Genomic DNA, 20661 nt, shown 5'->3' with positions numbered 1-20661 from the left:
ATCAATTCATTGAAAGTCATTTATGTGCCCAATGTGGTTAAGCAATAAATAAAAGTGAAAAAACATTTAAAAAGCAAACACACTTGGAAATATGAAGGTTTAACGAGAAAAAGAATTACCTAATCTTGGTACTCAAGCCCCTAAAACAAGATCAACTAATAATAATAATACCTACCAGGTATTAAAATGCTTTCATTGTGCCAAGCAATTTGCAGGTTACTATACATATAAAATATATTGTCCTAGGAAGCATTTTAAAAAAAAATAGTTCTATGGATAGGTCATTTCAGTCCCATTTAAAAGACAAAAAATGAATTTCAGAAGCTAAAATAACATACCTAAGTTCGAAAGAGCCAGGCTGAAAACCTGAACCCTCCTCACTTCAAAGCCACTTTATATCTCTACTTACTTTGCAATCTTCTCCTTGAGAAGTTTCCAGTCCCACAGGTTTGTAGGAGTAACATTCCACATATCATACTGAAGGATCTAAGGAATAAACAACCCAAATTTATGATAAATCATTGTATGACAATTTAAAACTATGACAAAAACCAAACAAATAACTAACTGCCATGCCCCCACATCCCAACAAATGCTGTCTTTTGGTAAAGCTGTGTAAGAAATACAAGGACCAGAGACTTTCCTGGACAAATTTCTATGTAGTCATATTGATTAGAAGCAGGCTAAGAAAACTGATTAAGGCTTACCTCTTCCCCATGTCCCTGGCTGAGTCCTCTCAGAGGACCCCTATCATATGTATAAACCAGGAAATTCTAACATTTATGAAAGCATGTTGTTTTTGTACAGTAAAAGAATTACTCTAGCCTCATCTTTTTTAACTGCCTTGATCTGCCTCTCAATCTATTTAGCTAATAAACTTATTTTCAAACAATGTAGAGTTCCTAAATATCAGCAGGCACTGTGAGAACTAAAAATAACATCTTATTTTACAGGGAGGAGAATCATACTACTCATGATGAAGGCAGTGTGGATCGTGGAATTCTAGGACAGCTCCCAGATTCCCAGCCCCCTAGGGTATAGACCATTATATTCTCCTCCCCTTCAGTGTATACAGGACCTGGAAATACAATGGATGCCACTCACATAACTATGACAAATGTGAAGGATTTCTGCAGGTGCAATTAAGGGTGAAAATCAGTTAATTTTTTAGTTAAAAGTGAGACTATCCTGGGTGGCCCTGACCTAACAAATGAAAACCCTCAAATGGGCGACAGGACTGCGCTCTTCTTGAAATGAGGGACTCTCCCTCCTACTGGCTTTGAAGAAGCAAGATGCCAAGAGTTCTAGAGTTACAAGGAAATGAACCAGGTGAGCTTGGAGGAGGACCCTGAGCCTCAGATGAGACCACAGCCTCTACCGACATTCTGACTGTAGCTTTGAGAGATCCAGAGATCAAGACTCAGCTAACCCAAGTCTGCACTCATGACCCATGGAAACTGATACTGAATGTATGTTGTTTTAATACACTAAGTTTAGTAACAGAAAACTAATACTTGGGAGTTCCCTGGTAGTCTAGTGGTTAAGATTCAGCGCTTTCACTGTTGTGGGCCCTGGTTCGAACCCTGGTCGGAGAACTAAGATCCTGAAAGCTGCGCATGGCGCGGCCAAAAAAGAAAAAAAAAACTAATACAGTTAGCATTCTTCTTACGTCATTTTAGCAATGATTAGTTTTAAACAGAGTATCCTTTTTACTCCAGAGGACAAAAAGACCATATGAGTTTACTCTGTCTGGTGTAACAAATTACCACAGATTTAGTGGCTTAAAATAAAAATTTATTCTCTCATAGTTCTCAAGGCCAGAAGCCCGAACTCATTACGTTGGGAAGGCCTCACTCCCTCCACAGGCTGGAAGAGATTCTGTTCTTTGCCTCTCCAACTTCCAGTGGCTCTCAGTACTCCTGGGTTGCAGCTGCATCACTCCGATCTCTGCCTCTATGGTCGTGTTGCCTCCTCTTCTTCTCTGTGTCTCTTGTAAGGACAACTGTCACTGGATTTAGGGCCCACCTGGATAATCCAGGATAATCTCCTCATCTCAAATTCCTTAACAATATCTGTAAAGACCCTTTTTAAACCAAATAAGGTAACAGTCATAGGTTCCAGGCATTAGGATGTGAACATATCTTTTTGAAGGCTACCATTCAGCCTACCATAGGAACTCACAGGCAAAAAGAAACTTCAGGCATATACTTACTCCTTTGCTGACTGGAGAGCCCTCATAGGTTTCATATGGGCCATACTCCTTGGCCAATTCACAGCTGGCTTCCAAGGCTCCATAATAAATGGTTTCAAAGATCTGCTTATTCAATAATTGGGCCTCCGGACTCTCAAAAGGGTACCTCATCAGAATAAAAGCGTCTGCCAGACCTTGTACCCCAATTCCAATGGGGCGATGGCATCTATTTGATACGCTTGCCTTCGTGCCAACAGATTTAGACAAGAGACAACATTAATGAACAGTAAAAGCAATATTCTGTAACAAATGACACACTCTCTCTCTTTATCTCAGTTTTCTCACACCATTCCAATGATAACCATTTAGACAATGACTAGAAGACTGTGATAAACTCCTTCCATCTTGGATTTCAATAATTACCAATAAGCAGAGAAATCTATTCATACCTCTGGGACAGGGTAGTAGTTAATATCAATAATTTTATTCAGGTTTCGGACAATGACTTTGGTGACTTCAGCCAACTTCATAAAGTCATATGTGTGTTCCGATGTAACATACATATTCAGGGCCAGGGAAGCCAAGTTACAAACTGCAACCTGGAATTCGGAAAAAAAGGGTCAAGAGTCACACGATTTTTATTTCTTCCACTGTGTCAATGACACTACTCTGTAAGCCTCTAACACTTGCTGACATTAAAATTTTAAATTTCTATTTTGACTCCTCCCTCTTCATCATTCACCAGTTCATTTCTAAATCCCAAAACCTATTCACATATGTGAACTGTACCACGCACCAGTGAAATAGGTAAGATGGGGAAAGAACCATATGCTTCATGGTACATGGCTCTACTACCAGACGTATGCCACATTGTGCTATAATTTTTTATATATATCTGTCAGTAGATGTGCACTGTCCAATACAGCAGCCACTAGATTAAAACTAAATGAAATTTAAAATTCAGTTTCTCAATTGCACTAGTCACATTTCATGTGCTCAGTAGCCACCCAATACAGAACATTTCTATCACTGCAGAAAGTTCTTCCAAACTGCACGTCTACTTCACCCTCATTGAGACTCTGACAGCCCTTAACTCCTCTCACCTAGACTCCCTCATGCCCTTCACACCTACTCAATTTTACACATGTTGCCAAAGTACCCATTTTTAAAACATAGCTTGAATCATGTAAGCCTAATAAATGCTAGGGAGAAAAATAAGGCAGGAAAAGAAAACAGAGTCTTGGGGCTAAGGATGGAAGGAGTGCCTTTTTTTTTTTTTTTTTTGCGGTACGCAGGCCTCTCACTGTTGTGGCCTCTCCCACTGCGGAGCGCAGGCTCAGCGGCTATGGCTCACGGGCCCAGCCGCTCCGCAGCATGTGGGATCTTCCTGGACTGGGGTACGAACCCGTGTCCCCTGCATCGGCAGGTGGACTCTCAACCACCACGCCACCAGGGAAGCCCAGGAGTGCCATTTTTAAATAGAGTTGCCAAGGAAGACCTCACTGAGAATGGGATATATGAAGAAAGAACTGAAGAAGTCAGAAAGCAAGCCACATGGCTACCTGGGGAGAAGAGCATTTTAACATTCAAAAATCCTGAGACAGGAGTATGCTTCATATGTTTGAGAAACAGCAATAAAATTAGTAGAGCTGGAGCACAGTGAGGAAGGGGGAAAGTAAGAGCAGATGAGGTGGGATACTCAGTTGTGTAGGATCTCACAGGGCATTACAAGGACAGAAATGAGGTACTGATACATGCTACAGTATGGACAACTGACACAAAAGACCAAATATCATATGATTCCATTTACATGGAATACCTACAATAGACAAATCCAGAGACAGAAAATAGGTTAGCGGTGCCGGGGCCTGGGTGAAGAGGGGAACAGGGAGTGACTGCTAAAGGGTACAAGATTTCTTTCTGGGGTGATGAAAATGTTCTGGAATTAGTTATCAGTGATGGTTGCACAAACCAAACCAAAAACACTGAATTGTATACTTTAGAAGGGTGAAATTTATGGTATGTGAATTATATCTCAATTTAAAAAAAAAGGATGAACGAACTCTGGATGGGCTGGAAAATCAAAGACGAGTATTGTGCAGAGGAATGATATGATCTGATGTTTGTTTTAAGAAGGGTCATTTTATTCTCTATAATATAATCTATCTTGTATAATAGTCATGAGTATGTCAATTTCCTCCAACTAAATTGTAAGTTTCCAGAGGGCAGGGGCTGAGCCACATTCATTTATATCTGAGAGCACTTAGTATAGTGTCTTACACATGGCTGGTGCTCAATAAACTTTGTTAAATTAAACTGCAACCTTAGCAGTATGTTCAATTCACTCACCATTTTCTTTCTGACTTTTCATTTGTCATGTTTTTTTTAGGTCCTAGAATTTGGGATGTGCTCCTTCCTCCGCATTTTCGTAGTTTACATCCAATATCCAAGCTGCCTGTCATCTGACTAATGCAACAATCTCCTTAAACTAACCTCCAGCCTCTTCTCACACTAAGCCATTCTATAACCAGAAGCAAGAGCCATCCTTCCTATCCTAGGGATGCCATTTTCCTTTCAGAAATCTACAAGGGCTTTCCTGCGTCTGAGACATGCCATCTTTCACATACTATCTCCCTTCCCCCAGTTGCAGCCATCTCTCCAAACACCAAACCTTAATGTATTTGCTCCATCAAAACAAACAAACTTTTACACTCACTGCACAAAACCTATCCCTGTCTCTGATCTGTCATACAGGCAGTTCTTCCCAAATGGAAAGCTTTTCCATAAATTTCTTTTTAAAATATCCAAATCTATGTCTCATTTCTAGCCTTGCCTCTTCTGTGAATCACCTTAAAGATCTGAGATGAGAACTCTGTCTCACCATTCACTGAAAGGACTCTCTCATGCTTACATACTTTAAACTGAATGAGCACCCTAACACGTTACTGTGTTTGTCCTAACCCTAACCTAAATAACTATATATTGCTATTTTTCTCAAGTAAAGGTTATTACAACAATGTGTGTGAAATAAAAAATTGACAGTCTTTTCTACACGGCTCAGACTAAAAGATATTTAAGGGCACACATCACACCTCTTCCTTTATAATCTCTATTTTAGTGCCCTTCTGCTTACAGCAAGCTACGAAAACCCCCTTCACCCAACTTAAGGGAAATCATGTGAGGGAGTCACAAATAATTCACAAAGGGAGTCACAAATAAATCACTCCTAAGATTCTTCTCTCAGTACCTGAGGCAGAAGTTTTTCTACCTACCTCATCTTTGCTGGTATATTCTACTATTTCTGTGCACAGGTTGCTGCATTTGATCGTTCCTAGGTTCTGCTGGTTGCTCTTCCGATTACAGGAATCTTTGTAGAGCATGTACGGGGTACCTGTCTCTGTCTGAGACTCAATGATGGCATACCAAAGCTGCTGAGCTTTTACAACTTTGCGGAAACGACCCTCTTTCTCATAACTGAAAGGCAAAGCTAGTATTATTTTAATATTCCCTAAGGAAAATCTTTATTGCAGATAACATGAAGAGAAACACCAAAATATAAAATATTGAAAACTCTTAAATTTCTTACTAAGTTTTGCTAAGAGAAAGAAATTAGGAATATGATATTTATTTTACTATGGCTAAAGTCAATCCCACTAAATCAACAAAACCTTCCATAATAAAAAGGAACAAAACCTGAAGTACTCAAATTGTGCTACTGTGCTAAAGCAGTACTGTTGTGCTATTATTTAATGAACTATTGACATGTGTGTCCCAGTTGCCCTTGATTCCTGTGTACTACACAAAGCATAACTTGTTCTGTCAAATGTACTTTATGACAAAGCAAATTAATAACAACCCTGCTAAATAACTCTTTGCATTAATTTTTTAAAGGATCAATTAAAAAAACCTGAATACCTATTTACATGTCCCAAAGTTTCAAGAAAGAAGACAAACCAAAATTTTGGTGAAGATTCAGGAAGAAAACATGACCAAAATAAAATTATTAGTCACATTCTCTTCTAGATGCTTCTCAAGATTCCTAGAAACTGGCTAATGATTGACGTAGTTTTAAAATTTAGATCCTGTAAATAAAAGAAACACACAGTTAAAGCATTATTACTCTCATATTTTTCCCATACCTTTCATATAGCTTCTCAAATTCTTCTCCCCAGACCTCATCCAGACCAGGACACTCATTTGGACACATCAAAGACCAGTCCTGCAAAGGGAAGAAGAGTACCAACCATAAGAAACTTCAAATAACCAACCACACGTAGTCCATTAGGAACACTGCAAGGGATATTGTGGCTTCCATAGACTGTCTTAAAAATTTGCTTTAGAAATAATAATTTTAGGCTCAGGCCCAAACATCTAGTTTTGCATGTTTGTTCATGACCCTTCAACCATTTAGGTCAGATAGCATCTACTTTAGAGAATAAAAATCCAAGAAGGCAAGAACGGCATCTCTTAACTTGTTCAGCATGCCTTTCCATTGCATAACATATAGGTGGACTCTTCCCAAGCATGACTTAAGATGACTGAGGAGAAAACTTATATGAATCAAGTTGTTATCACTAACAAGTACCTATCTCTCACCTGATTAGTCTCCACTCGTTTCATGAAGAGATCCGGAATCCAAAGGGCAAAGAAAAGGTCCCTGGCACGCTGTTCTTCCTTTCCTGTGTTCTTCTTTAAATCAAGGAACTCAAAGATGTCTAAATGCCAAGGCTCCAGGTAAATAGCAAATGCCCCAGGTCGCTAATGGTAAACAAATCATCATTCTTCTCAGAAACAGAATAAAACAAAGAAACTTCATATTTTCCAAAGCACTTCAATAATATCTCCTTGGATCTTCACTACAATTAATGAATTAAATGAGATAATACAAATAAAAGTACTATAAAAATATAAAGTAGTAGTAGTTTTCTTACAATTCTAGCAGTAAAAAAGAGCATTTAACATAAAGAAAATGTGGAACAAGAAAGACTAAATAGGACTTCCCTGGTGGCGCAGCGGTTGAGGATCCACCTGCCAATGTAGGGTACAAGGGTTCAAGCCCTGGTCCGGGAAGATCCCACATGCCACAGAGCAACTAAGCTCGTGAGCCACAACTACTAGGAGCCTGCGCTCTAGAGCCCGTGAGCCACAACTGTTGAGCCCGCGTGCTGCAACTACTGAAGCCCACGTGCCTGGAGCCCGTGCTCTGCAACAAGAGAAGCCACCGCAATGAGAAGCCCACGCACCTCAACAAAGGGTAGCCCCCACTCGCCGCAACTAGAGAAAGCCCTCGTGCAGCAACAAAGACCCAACTCAGGCAAAAATAAATAAATAAATTTATTTTAAAAATATAAGAAAAATAAAAGACTAAATAATTTATCCAAAATGACACAGTGAACTAGGGATGGAGCTTCCACTTCAGCAGTCGTCCAGCTCACTTTACACTATGTGACATGTATGCAAAGCCCAAAGAAAATCACTTTAACTTTGACAATAATGTTGTGCTCAAAGGGTCAAAAAGGTGGTATGTCTTATCAAGGTTCCCATAGATTTTTTTTTTTTTTTTTTTTTTTTTGCGTTACGCGGGCCTCTCACTGTTGTGGCCTCTCCCGTTGCAGAGCACAGGCTCCGGATGCGCAGGCTCAGTGGCCATGGCTCACGGGCCCAGCCGCTCCATGGCATATGTGGGATCTTCCCAGACCGGGGCACGAACCCGTGTCCCCTGCATTGGCAGGCGGACTCTCAACCACTGCGCCACCAGGAAAGCCCCCCCACCATAGATTTTTTTTTAAGTGCATCAGAAGGAAATTCATAAACTAATAGGTGATTACTATGCCTACATATCCATAAAAGACAGGCTAGATAGTTGCAAACTATCCTGCTGATAACATTGGATAAATGATCCAATACTCTCAACTTTACTTTTCCCTCTATAAAATAGACAGAGTTTTGTTTTGTTTTTGTTTTCTTTTTTTAAAGAAAAACCTAGAAAACATATTACAACCCTTTTTCAAGGTTAGGTATCAATATGAATCACAACTTCAGAAATTCCTTGCAAATAAACTGTCATGTAAGACAGCTGACTCAATCACTGGCTGCCTGGAGCCAGGGATAAAGTATGTATTGGTGGGAGTGATGGGTGAGTAATACAAAGGTGCATGAGGAAACATGTTGGGGTTATGGAAATGTTCTATGTCTTGACTGGTGTGATTACACAAGTATATACATCTGTCAAAATCATCAAAATGTATACTTCAATTGTATACACTTAAAAGTAAAAATTATACTCATTAAATTGATCATAAAAGTGGAAAAAAGCAAAGTTGTTAGAAACATACACAATGAGCCATCTTATTATAAGCATATATGAGAAAAGATTTTCAGTTCTGGTTTCTAGGACTTTCAGTAACAAAGCATACCTTGTTTCCACCTTGATCCACATATCGAGCTGTGTTGTTATATACCCTCAACATCGGTACAAGACCATTGGAATTGCCATTAGTCTGAAAGAGAAACTGAGGATAAAGGCATCTGGAGGAGAAATAGGGGGCTCAGCAAGAAAAAGAACAAAACGGTTCACCAGTGGACAAATTACTCTCTCCCAGTCTACAGTTTCATCTGCTCCCCATCTCTCCCTCTGCTTTAAAAACATAATGCCCAACATAAAATAAAATTTTGCTGAATAAATCGCAATTATGTACGAAGTTATTTCATGGCATCTCTAATTTACAATGAGAAATTACAAGTCAAAAGAATCGAAAATCAGGATAGCTAAATTTAAACCCCACACGTTCAAAAGGTCATTATATAAAGAAATACTTTGGGTAGAGTAAAAACGCTACTACAGTATCTTTTTCCCAAAAGAATTCAAGGCAATTTACAATAAGAATTATATGCAATGGATAAATCAAGACAATAAGGTAAATGGAGATTCTCAGCAATAAATGGATTCTAGAATGAAGATGAAAAAAATACATAAACTCTTAAGACTAAAAGATACCTCATCAAATTTTAAAAATAATCCTTCTAACCTCAAGGCAAGCCTTTAAACAACCTAGAAAGATAAGTGAGCAATGGCTCACCCTACTATTATGTAATGAACACCACGTAATGGAATGGTTTTCTTCTGGACTCTAACTTTATTCTATAGGGTTAGATATTTTCTTCACCTTACAGAGGAGGAAACAAACTCAGAGATGTAAAATAACTTGCACTAGGCCACACTACTAGTAATTAGTGAAGATAGGATTTAAATCCAGGACTTAACCAAAACGATTACCTTTTTTTTTCTTTTTTTTCCTAACTGAAGTATAGTTGATTTACAATAGTTAGTTTCAGGTGTACAGCACAGTGATTCAGCATTTTTGCATATTATACTCCATTATAGGTTATTACAGTATAATGGGTATAATTCCCTGTGCTATACAGTATATCCTGGTTGCTTATCTATTTTAATATATAGCAGTTTGTATCTGTTAATCCCATGCCCCTAATTTGTCCCTCCCCCCGTCTCTCTCCCCTTCAGTAACCACAAGTTTGTTTTCTTTATCTTTGAGTCTGTTTCTGTATTGCATATACATCCAGTTGTATTATTTTTTAGATTCTACCCAAAACCATGATCTTGACTCCCAGTGAATAGTGAACTAGAAGAGATGAAATTTACCTCATTAAGTGACAATGTTTAAAGCTTGAATCTTGGCTCTATCACATATTAAGTGATTAATCTCTGGAAGTAATTTAGCTTTCTAAGCTTCAGCTTCCTCACTTATCAAATGAAGACTTTGTGGCTATACTCACAAAGTTGCTGTAAGGAATAAAGTTTACTGTATCTGTAATGATATCTATCTCATAAGGTTGCAGTAAGGGTTAAATGTGTAATTCACATAAAACTTTTACAACGGATTCAGCATGTAGTGAGCAATGAATAATAATAATGCTATCATTATTGCTAAAATAAATCAGGATTCCAAAATCTGACCCTAGAGACCATCTAATCAACCTCTAATAAGACAGATGAAAATGAGACCAGAAGTGGTGAAATTACTCAGTCTAAGTCACACAGCCAGCAAGTAATTAACAGAGATCCAGGTCTCCCAAGCCCCAGCAAATGCCCTCTCAATCACAAGCCTGGTTGCTTACGGACCTGAATCCCCCTAAGCCTATACACTTTTAGTCACACAACAGAGGCTTACCCCAGCAATGTAGCTGCCAGTAGCTCGAATACAACTCACAGCAACACCAATTCCCCCAGCCGACTTGGATATCAATGCACACTGCTTTAGAGTGTCATAAATACCTTCAATGCTATCATCTTTCATACTCAGAAGGAAACAGCTACAGGGGAAAAAAGTCACAACTCAGCAAGGAACCGAAGCAAAGCAGAATCAAAAAATGACTATATAATCCAAAGACAGTAAGTTACGCAAATAAACAATTTGAAGCTTACAAAATTCCTAGGGGTTTTTAGAAGGAAAAACACAAAATAAAACTTTTTACTGGATATGACACAATAAGATATATCAACATATATTGTTTTAAAATCACCTTGCTGCCTACCCTAGATGCTAAGCCTGGAAGGAAGGCTTAAGAGATAAGTCTAAAAATATTAGCTTCCATGTTCACCAGACTGCAAATGTGCCATTATAACATTTTCTCATGTAAATTCCTAAGCATACATAACACCTTTTCAACCTATTGGTAAGCCAAGAAAAATCAAACATTTATGAAAAAAACCCCACCTATCCAATACTGAACCAAATTTGGTATGTCCATCAAAATTTAGCTTCCTTACAGTCTTTTTGAAGACAACCCTTCTACCTGTGCTTTGGATCTTATCCTCCTACCCCAGGAACCTTAGTCTTCCAATGATCCCTTCAGTAACTTAAATATTCAACCAATCAGACGGACTTTGTTGACTTTTTCTATTAGATATTCAGACATTCAGAAAGGCACAGAGAATAATATAACATATACTTTGTACTTAGCACCTACCTCAAGAAATAAGACACTACAAATATAACCTAATTACAATCATATACCATTTCCATGCCTTTCTACGTTCTTTTAGCATTGACATATGTTCCACATTTTTGAAATTTCTGGCTCCATCTTATCTCTCTGTAACCCACTTTTATTTAACTCAATACGGTGTTAGAGATTCATTCCTACTGATACATATAGGACTAGTTTATTTTCACTGCTGTAATCTATTCCATTGTATGAATATACCAATATATTTTGTCCATTTGCCTACTGGTGGACATTTGGATTACTTCCAATTTGTTTGCTATTCTAAACAATGCTGCTGTGAAAGTTCTTAAGCATATCTCCTTGTGCTTATGTCTAAGGATTTCTATAGGGTATAAACCTAGGAGAGGAATTTCTGGGTCAAAAGATATGCATGTGTTCCACTTTACTAAGGATTCTCCAAAGTGAATGGGTACGTATACTCCATCTAGCAATGCATGAGAGTTCCCTATGTTCCACACTCTTACCAATGCTTACTATTATCAGCCTTTTAATTTGTATCAATCTGTTGGGTATGAAATATCTCATTATGATATTAACTTTCATTTTCTTAATCACCAGCAAAGTTTATCATCATCTCACGTGTTTATTAGCCAATCAGTTTCTTCTACAAATTAGCCCATGTTTCTATTTTGTTTTGTGTCTTTTTCTTATAATCCTTCAACAGTTAATATACATTGCAAATATCTTCTCCCAGTCTGAAACTATTTTCACTGTATTTGGTTCACAGAAGTTTTAAGTTTTAATGTAGTCAATTTTTCCTTATATTGTTTGCTTATTATATCTACTGTAAGAAATCCTTCACTACTCTGAGGTCATATATAATCTATCAAGATTTAGGTTGATAGTCATGATGTCTGCAGCTCACTTTCAAATGACTCAGCCAAAAAAAAATTTTTTTAATTTTAAAGATAAAAATACATATATATGGCAAAATGTTAGTAAGTTTTTTATCTAGGCAGAAGTGAGTGCATGGGTGGAGTTCACTGTCCTTTTCTTTAAATTTTCTGAATGTTTGAAATTCATATTAAAAAGTTGAGGAGGAAAATATTTATTTTCTCTTTATGTTCTTCTAAAAGATTTTACTTTCACATTCTCTTGAATTTATTTCTATATATGGCATGAAGAAGGGAAATCTAATTATACTTTTCCCCATAGGATAACCAATTTCCTTAGCACTGTTTTCCCAATGAAATGCAATGACACCCTGTTATTCATCAAGTTCCCATATAAGCCTGAATCTCTTTTTGAGCTCTCTGTTATGTTCCAGTGGCCAGAGCAGATACTATACTATCCCAGAGTAAATATCACAAAGTATGGTATTTACTCTGGGATAGACAAACCATGGGTTTATAGTGGTCTTGAAATCTGGTAGGACTTTTTCTTCAAAACTATCTTGTTATTTATATTAGTTTCCTGTAGCTGTCCTAACAAATACCACTAACTCAGTGGCTTAATATAGAAATTTATTCTCTCACAGTTCAGGAGGCCAGAAGTTCAACATCAGTTTCACTGGGTCAAAATTAAGAACATTCCTCCAGAGGCTCTAGGGGAGAATATATTCCTTGCCTCTTCCAGCTTCTGGTGGCTCCTTTGCTTGTAGCCACATCACTCCAATATCTGCCTCTATCTACACACTGCCTTCTTTTCTTCTGTATGTATCATATCTCCCTCAACCTCTCTCTTATAAGGATATTTTTACTGGATTCAGGGCCCACCTGAATAATTCAGGATAATCTCCCTATGTCAAGATCTTTCTTAATCATAACTGCAAAGACTCTTTTCCTTATAAAGTAACATTTACAGGTTCCAGGGATTAGGACCTGATATCTTTGAGCAGCACTAGATTATTCTTAGCATTTTGCTCTTCCATATAAACTTTAGAATCAGCATGTTGAAATTCTGACTGGAATTACACTGAAACTATAGATTAACTTGGAAAAAACTGACATTGTTACAATATTAAATCCATTTATGAATATAAGATCACTCTCCATTTATTTGTTTTTTAATGTCCTTCAATTACATTTTAGAATTTTTTCCTCAAAAGCCTTACACAACTTTCATTAGATTTATTCTTGGGTACCTTCCAGTATTATGATATGTTTTAAACTTAAATCTTCTAACAGCTAAAATACAGAAACTCAACTGATTAATTTATGTCGAATTTACATCCAGATATTCTGCTGAAATCTCTTTTTAATTCTAATAATTTGTCTGTAGATGCTCTTCAGGAATCATTACAGTTTCGTTCCCTCATTTCCAATCTTTTTTTTTTCTTATCTTACAATGCTGGCTCAGGCCTCCACTAGAATGCTCAAAACAGAGGTCCAATAGATCTAAGTTTTTAGTGGATTATCTTTTACCAAATAAAGGAAGTTATTTTCTGTATCTATTTTGCTAGTTTTTTTATTATGAAAGTATTAAATGATATAAAATGTTAGTGCAATGAAGTACATTAATACACTTTTTGATGTTAGCATATCCTTGAGTTCCTTGGATAAAACAAACTTGCTTAGGGTGTATTAGTCTTTTTTTTACAAATTACCAGACTCTGTTCCAATGTTTCCTTTATCAGAAAATGGCACCATAATAAATCCTGTTACTCTACCCATAAACTCAGGAACCACTCTTGACTCATATCCAAATCATCAAATTCTATCAATTTTACCTCCCAAATCTCCTGAATTTGTCTATTTCTCTCAATCTCTACTTTCACCTCCCTAACCCAAAATACCATAATCTCTCATACAGACTACGATTAGAGTCCTCTAATTACTGTCAGTATTTACTTTTTAAAAAAAAAACTTTATTGAGATATAATTCACATACCATACAATTCCCCATTTAAAGTGTACAATTAACGGTTTTTAGTATATTCGCAGAGTTGTACAACCATCACCACAACCATGTTTAAAATTTTATTATCGGCATTTGTCTCTCTTCAATTCATTTACCACACTGCAGTAAGAGAGCTTTCCAGAAAGTAAATCTCATTTAATCAGAACAGGAGCGATTAAATGTATATCAGGGCTTCCCTGGTGGCGCAGTGGTTGAGAGTCCGCCTGCCAATGCAGGGGACACAGGTTCGTGCCCCGGTCCAGGAGGATCCCACATGCCATGGAGCGGCTGGGCCCATGAGCCATGGCCGCTGAGCCTGCACGTTCAGAGCCTGTGCTCCGCAACAGGAGAGGCCACAACAGTAAGAGGCCCGCGTAACGCAAAAAAAAAAAAAAATGTATATCAAATTAATTTTTAAGTGATGAACTGCCTAGTTTCTTCAGGTCAAGGTTTATTTCCCTAGCAAAAGCATTTCAGAACATTAAAAGCGACTATAGATGACACATACCTAGAAAGTTGTGGGCGGTTGGTGCCAGCATTGAAGAGAGTGGGAGAGGCATGGGTAAACCACTTCTCAGAGAGAAGGTTGTATGTTTCAATAGCAGCATCAATATCTTCTTTGTGAATGCCCACAGATACCCTCATCAACATATGCTGTGGTCTTTCAGCCACTAAAAACAAAGGAGGAATTTTCACATAATGGGACATGTGAGAAAAACTAGGCTGACATATGTACTTGAGTCAAAAAAAGGAACACCAAAAGACAATTTTAAAAATTTTACACCAATAAGCAGCAAAATTATTCATAAACTAAACCTGAAGTTTAAAATGTTAGAGTTTAAATAGAAGTGCTAAGGCTAATAGCTCAAAGCTCTATTTTCAATATAATGAATAGAAAATGTACCACACAAACACATTCATGTCTCACCTTTTCCACTGATCTTCAACAAATAGGATCGCTCCAGCGTCTAGAAAAAGCAAAACAACAAAAAACTTCCAGGGCATAGTTTTTAAAGACATAGTAGATATACCATTCACAATAAGGCAATCTTTTTAAATCTTCTCCGTTTTTAATATAATCTTAAATGACAAGAATAGCATATTTCGTTTTACTAGCTTTAGCTTGGAACATTATCAATTGGCTATTTGTTTTGGAAAAGACTGCCTGAAAATTTCTGGAAAAAGCCAGCTCTATGTTAATATGTATAATGTTAATAGCAGATGTTGTAGTATTCATCACCACATCATAATGGCTAACATTTATGAAGTGCTTATAACAGGCTAGGCATTGACCAAAGTAACACACACACTCACTCCTCAAGAGAATTTGCTGTTGAAATTTTATTATTATCCCCATTCTAAAGATGTGGAAACTGAGGACAGAGAGATTAAGTATCTTGCTAATAAGAAATGGAGCAGAGATTTGAACCCAGGTGGTCTGACACCAACATTCATGTTCTCAATCACTACATAATACTGTTTATCAACACAAAAGTACCTAGAAAAGCACTTGGCACATAGTAGGAATTCAATAAACAGTTGTTGCATAAACAGTAGAATATGGAATCATTCTGGCAAATTACCTGCATAACTCCAAAGGTATCCAGAAGTAATATTTGGAAAACTTGAAAACTGCAAATGAATAAGCTGTCTTTCCTTAATTCAAACAACCACCACCACTCTAACCCCACTAATCCCACAGGTCCCCCAACTCCCAACAAATTACTACCTCTATAATTATATCACTAAAACATAAACAAAAACCTGTATTTCCTGATTCAAGGAGGAATTCCCACTCATTTGAAACCCATTATTTACCTTAAAGCCAAAGTAATTATAAGAGAAATCTCGGTCATAGATAATGGCAGAATTCAGGCGCTGGTGAAGGTAAAAAAAAAAATCCATAATTAAGATAATTAGATTTATTTTCACAAACTCTGGTATCTTTCAGCCCTGACTCCAGAACTAAAATCGACATAGAATATAAAAGAGATAACACTAAGTATTACTTAGTATAGAATAGAAATCCATACCTGATGTCAAGAAAAAAAAATTATATAAATTGAGTAACCTAATTAGGTTTAAAAACATGTACATTAAAGGACTAGAAGAAAACATTTAAGTATAAGTTGTATATAAGTAAAAATACATATGTGACTTACCAAACTTTCCCTATTATGTTTACAGTACATCTCTGAAGAAGGAAAGAACATGAGCATAAAAGGGACTATATTATCACCCTTAAACATGTTTTTAGATTAGCTATTACTCCAAAAGTATCGGAGCCATATAATTAATAATATGTATTTTTATCTTCCATTTTAAACTGCACATAACAATATATAAGATAAATAATTACGTTAATTCTAAGGCTCATCAAATCCACGGTCCTTTAACAGGTTTCAAACAAACTACTGCTGTGACAGTAATATTTTAAAGCAGAACTGGCCATTGTTACAGGCTTTTGTAGGCTATAGAGCCATTTAAAGAAAACAAGCAATTAGGCACAAATAATCATTTTGGATAGAGAAATGTGGAGCCAGTCTTTCAAAATACTATCAGTATTTCCATATAAGGATCCATGTCCAAGGACTTGAAAAATCTATACAAAACTCTTCCCTACTAAGTCCATGCGCCATAACTACCGAGCCCGCGCTCTAGAGCCCGAGAAATACTGCTTTACACAGTATATTTCAACATTTTCCAAATTCCATTCATTCAGGTATCATCTCATCTCCATGATTTGTGTTAACTACCATCCATTCTATTAAGACTTTCATTCTCACTTTTTTTTACTTTAATAAGTTTATTTGAAAAAGAAACTTGTGGGAATTCCCTGGCAGTCCAGCGGTTACGACGCTATGCTTTCACTGCCGGGTTCAATCCCTGGTAGAGGAACTAAGACCCCACAAGCTGCAGGACGTTGCCAAAAAAAAGAAAGAAACTTGTATGTTGATTCCATAAGTGGAAGACTAGTATAAGTTGTCATAAAATGAAAACCATAATAGGGAGGGAGGGAGGGAGACGCAAGAGGGAAGAGATATGGAGACATAAGTATATGTATAATTGATTCACTTTGTTATAAAGCAGAAACTAACACACCATTGTAAAGCAATTATACTCCAATAAAGATGTAAAAAAGAAAAACAAAACTCTTCCCTTCCTCTTAAATTTTTAAGGGCATCTTTGTTGCCAAAGACAGGTAGGGGTCTTGCATGAAAAATGGAGAACTGAAATACTTGATTATCAATATTTATTTTTTAGATACAGGTTTCTGCTGTCGTCATTTTATTTTTGTTTTTCACCTGTCTTCAAGATTACACATATGAACAACACACAACTCAGTTTTCCCTCAGTCTCTTTAACATCAGATACATATTTAGAGACAGCCGACTAATCATTCTATTACCTACAGTTAAAAGTGGTTTCTAACCTGTGCAGATATCCATGGTAAATAAATCCTGTGTGCAAAAGGGCTGGCTGGACCTACCCATCTTTTCCCTTCTGTTCTTTGGGATGTAGTAAAGAAAGGGGTTGAAACACAAATGGATAATTTTTAAGCTGCTGAGCAAGAAGATCTTTCAAAATTTTACCTGAACCACCCTTTTGGAAGTCAGTTTAGCAATGTCTACTAAAATTTTAAATGTACATACTCTTTGGCTCAGCAATTCCACTTAAGGAATTTACCTTACCGATACACTCATCTACAAGTAAAGCGCTACCATACAAGGATATTCACTGCAGTGAAAAATGGGAAACAAATATTCATCACTAGAGCAATTCTTACATATATGTATAATGATGATACAGCTACAGAATGGAATTCTATGCAGGTAATTCATAAATGCTAATAAAGAACTATCTCTAAGATACACTTGCAAGTGAAAAAGTAACAGAAAGAATAGTATGCACAGTACACTACCACTAAAAGGAAAAATAAAGGTACACATACGTGTATTATAGAACAGCTCTGGAAAACTACATTTTAAAATGACAAAATGTTGCTGTTTCTAGAGAGGAAAACTAGGATTCAGAGAAGCAGAAAGAATTACTTTTTACCTCTATCTCTTGTAGTGTTTAAATTTTTTAAAATGCGCTTATTGTCTTAAAAAAAAAGAATCTATAAAAAATTTTTCACCAGAAAAGCATTATACATACATCTTTATTGGCCAAAACAATATCCACTGTTGACTTGGCCACCATGGGAGAGTGCTTGCCATTATGTGGATTTATGTAGTTGAAGAGGTCTTCCATTACATCTAAAAACAAAACAACAGAAAATTAAAATATCAAAATCACTTAACAGCTAATTCAATCTTCAGGTAACAGTTTAAAACAGTGGTTCTCAACCGTTTTTCATCCCAACCCACCTTAGTACCTAGCACAGAAAGTGCTCAATGAACATACACACGTCTAATAAATATATAAGGAAATATATATATTTATAAGCTAAATCTTCCAGAGTTAGAGTGAGCATAGGCTCCTGTAGTTTGAAAAAGACTGCCAGATGATTCTGACATATAACCCCATTGAGAATTACTGGTTGAAAATAAAGAAAAACAGAAATTACAACCTCTTCTCAAGTTTTTTTTATCCTAACAAAACAGACACTCAACTTAAAATTCAAAACCTATCATCCCAGGCATTTTACTTCTATAAATGCACATTTAGTAATAAGCCCTCTCTCTTCCAGACATCACAGCAGTATTTAGTCCTCTGCATTTATACATATAATACACATATACACAAAGCTGGCATTCTGACTGAATTTGACTTGAATCCATAGTCAATTTCGGGAGAACTGATATCTTTACAATAAATCTACTGAAGAGTGAGATAGAATGTTTAAGTCCCCATATAACAGATCTCGAATTGAAAGCTGAAAGATTTCTACTCTCAGTCTACCAGCTGACTTCTTATATACCACTTTTTATATACCTAACAAATTATTTAACCTTCCTTTGCCCACATTCCCTGAGCTATAAAATGGGAGTGCTGACTAATGGTGACAAAAGACTGACTGTAACACTTTGTTTAACCCAGAAATTATCAATAAATATTATTCTTTTTTCCAACCACACCACCACCAAGCATCTAAAGATGCGTTTCAAAAAAAAAAAAGAAACAAAAAGATAAAGAAAAGTAGCCATTGACCCTTCCATGCAGCAGGTCAGCAGCATGGAGAAATAGGAAGTTCTAGTCTCCCTCTGCCACTAACCTGCACACTTTGCTTTTTTAAACAAGATGGAATTTCTCTTTTTGACACTCAAGGTTTCATTCTAGTACACTTATAAATTTTCTGAGAATACTAAATTCTTTCTAACTTTTTCCTCTAGACTCACCACTGAATACTTTCTTTGTTTCTTTGTGCAAGTTAGAGACGGCAATCCTTGCTGCCAGGATGGCATAGTCAGGGTGCTTAGTAGTCAAGGTCGCAGCTGTTTCAGCAGCCAAAGTATCTAGTTCCACAGTAGTGACCCCACTGTATAAGCCTTGGATTACTTTCATGGTGATCTGAGCCTGTAAAAGCAAAACCAAGAATTACTTGTGCTTTCCCAAGAACCAACAGCTTCCTTAAGAGAGCCATGAAGAAAACAACCAATTTATATCAAAATAAAAGACAACTTCCTTTTATGAAAAATTATCTTTCAGAATGGTGGGCTGTGGAAAATTTAGTAATGAGAATTCATAAGCCAATAGAGCTGCTAGAAAATGCATACTACATATACAATGAAGAAGTGTGGGACGAAAGAAAGAGAGAAAGAGAAAGAAAGAAAGCGGGGGGAGGAAGGGAGGAAGGAAGGAAGTTAGTTTTAAAATCTAAGTAGAGCTTTTACAGAGATTAACAGTCACACAGGGAAACAGCTGAAAACAGACCAATGATTCTATAATTATTTCCCCATCTTTCATTCAAATTCTCTCTATATAATCAGGGTTCACGCTACATACTTACCCATTTTGCCCCAATTCTACCTAAGGACAAGTACGGGAAAGCAAATGAATCAAACTTTAATCATTCCAATGAAAGGAGATGAAGATATAAGTTAGAGTTGGGGCTGAGTCATCAAATAATTTAATGGCTACTCCCTCTTTAACATTTCACAAATTACAAAATATCTCAACTTTCATGATCTTCTCTGACATTTCACAATTACCTGTGAGATGGGTATATAACTTTCACCACTTTACATGAGGAACCAGGTTACTGGGACTTGCCCAAGCTTTACTATCTAAGCCTTCTGGCTCCACATCCCATTCAACCTCAATGCATTTCACTGTTTTCAAGACCGTACTGTAAGAGATACCCCTCTTTAAAACACACGATGCTAACACACATATATATGGAATCTAAAAAAAAGAAGGTTATGAAGAACCTAGGGTCAGGACAGGAATAAAGACGCAGACCTACTAGAGAATGGACTTGAGGACACAGGGAGGGGGAAGGGTAAGCTGGGACAAAGTGAGAGCGTGGCATGGACATATATACACTACCAAATGCAAAATAGATAGCTAGTGGGAAGCAGCCGCCTAGCACAGGGAGATCAGCTTGGTGCTTTGTGACCACCTAGAGGGGTGGGATAGGGAGGGTGGGAGGGGGGGAGACG

At 37.0% G+C, this 20661-nt stretch overlaps 1 protein-coding gene across 2 annotated transcripts in view; it reads right to left on the bottom strand.

The window, feature by feature from the left end:
* RRM1 (ribonucleotide reductase catalytic subunit M1) overlaps positions 1 to 20661 on the bottom strand; it is a 34840-nt gene that overhangs the window by 6277 nt on the left and 7902 nt on the right. For both annotated transcript variants that reach the window (XM_073808550.1, XM_019939515.3), the window contains exons 3-15: positions 19399 to 19576; positions 18215 to 18315; positions 15875 to 15934; positions 14985 to 15024; positions 14565 to 14727; positions 10381 to 10522; positions 8608 to 8691; positions 6788 to 6949; positions 6331 to 6410; positions 5464 to 5665; positions 2641 to 2790; positions 2213 to 2434; positions 410 to 486 (exon numbers count right to left, since the gene is read on the bottom strand). In XM_073808550.1, the coding sequence (XP_073664651.1) occupies positions 410 to 486; positions 2213 to 2434; positions 2641 to 2790; positions 5464 to 5665; positions 6331 to 6410; positions 6788 to 6949; positions 8608 to 8691; positions 10381 to 10522; positions 14565 to 14727; positions 14985 to 15024; positions 15875 to 15934; positions 18215 to 18315; positions 19399 to 19576 (1661 nt within the window). The remainder of the gene's footprint in view (positions 1 to 409; positions 487 to 2212; positions 2435 to 2640; positions 2791 to 5463; positions 5666 to 6330; positions 6411 to 6787; positions 6950 to 8607; positions 8692 to 10380; positions 10523 to 14564; positions 14728 to 14984; positions 15025 to 15874; positions 15935 to 18214; positions 18316 to 19398; positions 19577 to 20661) is intronic.

This window comes from Tursiops truncatus, chromosome 8, assembly GCF_011762595.2.
Source record: "Tursiops truncatus isolate mTurTru1 chromosome 8, mTurTru1.mat.Y, whole genome shotgun sequence".
NCBI classification, from domain to species: domain Eukaryota; kingdom Metazoa; phylum Chordata; class Mammalia; order Artiodactyla; family Delphinidae; genus Tursiops; species Tursiops truncatus.
Note: the sequence above shows the minus strand (reverse complement) of the source record. Positions and strands in the feature narration are given on the sequence as shown.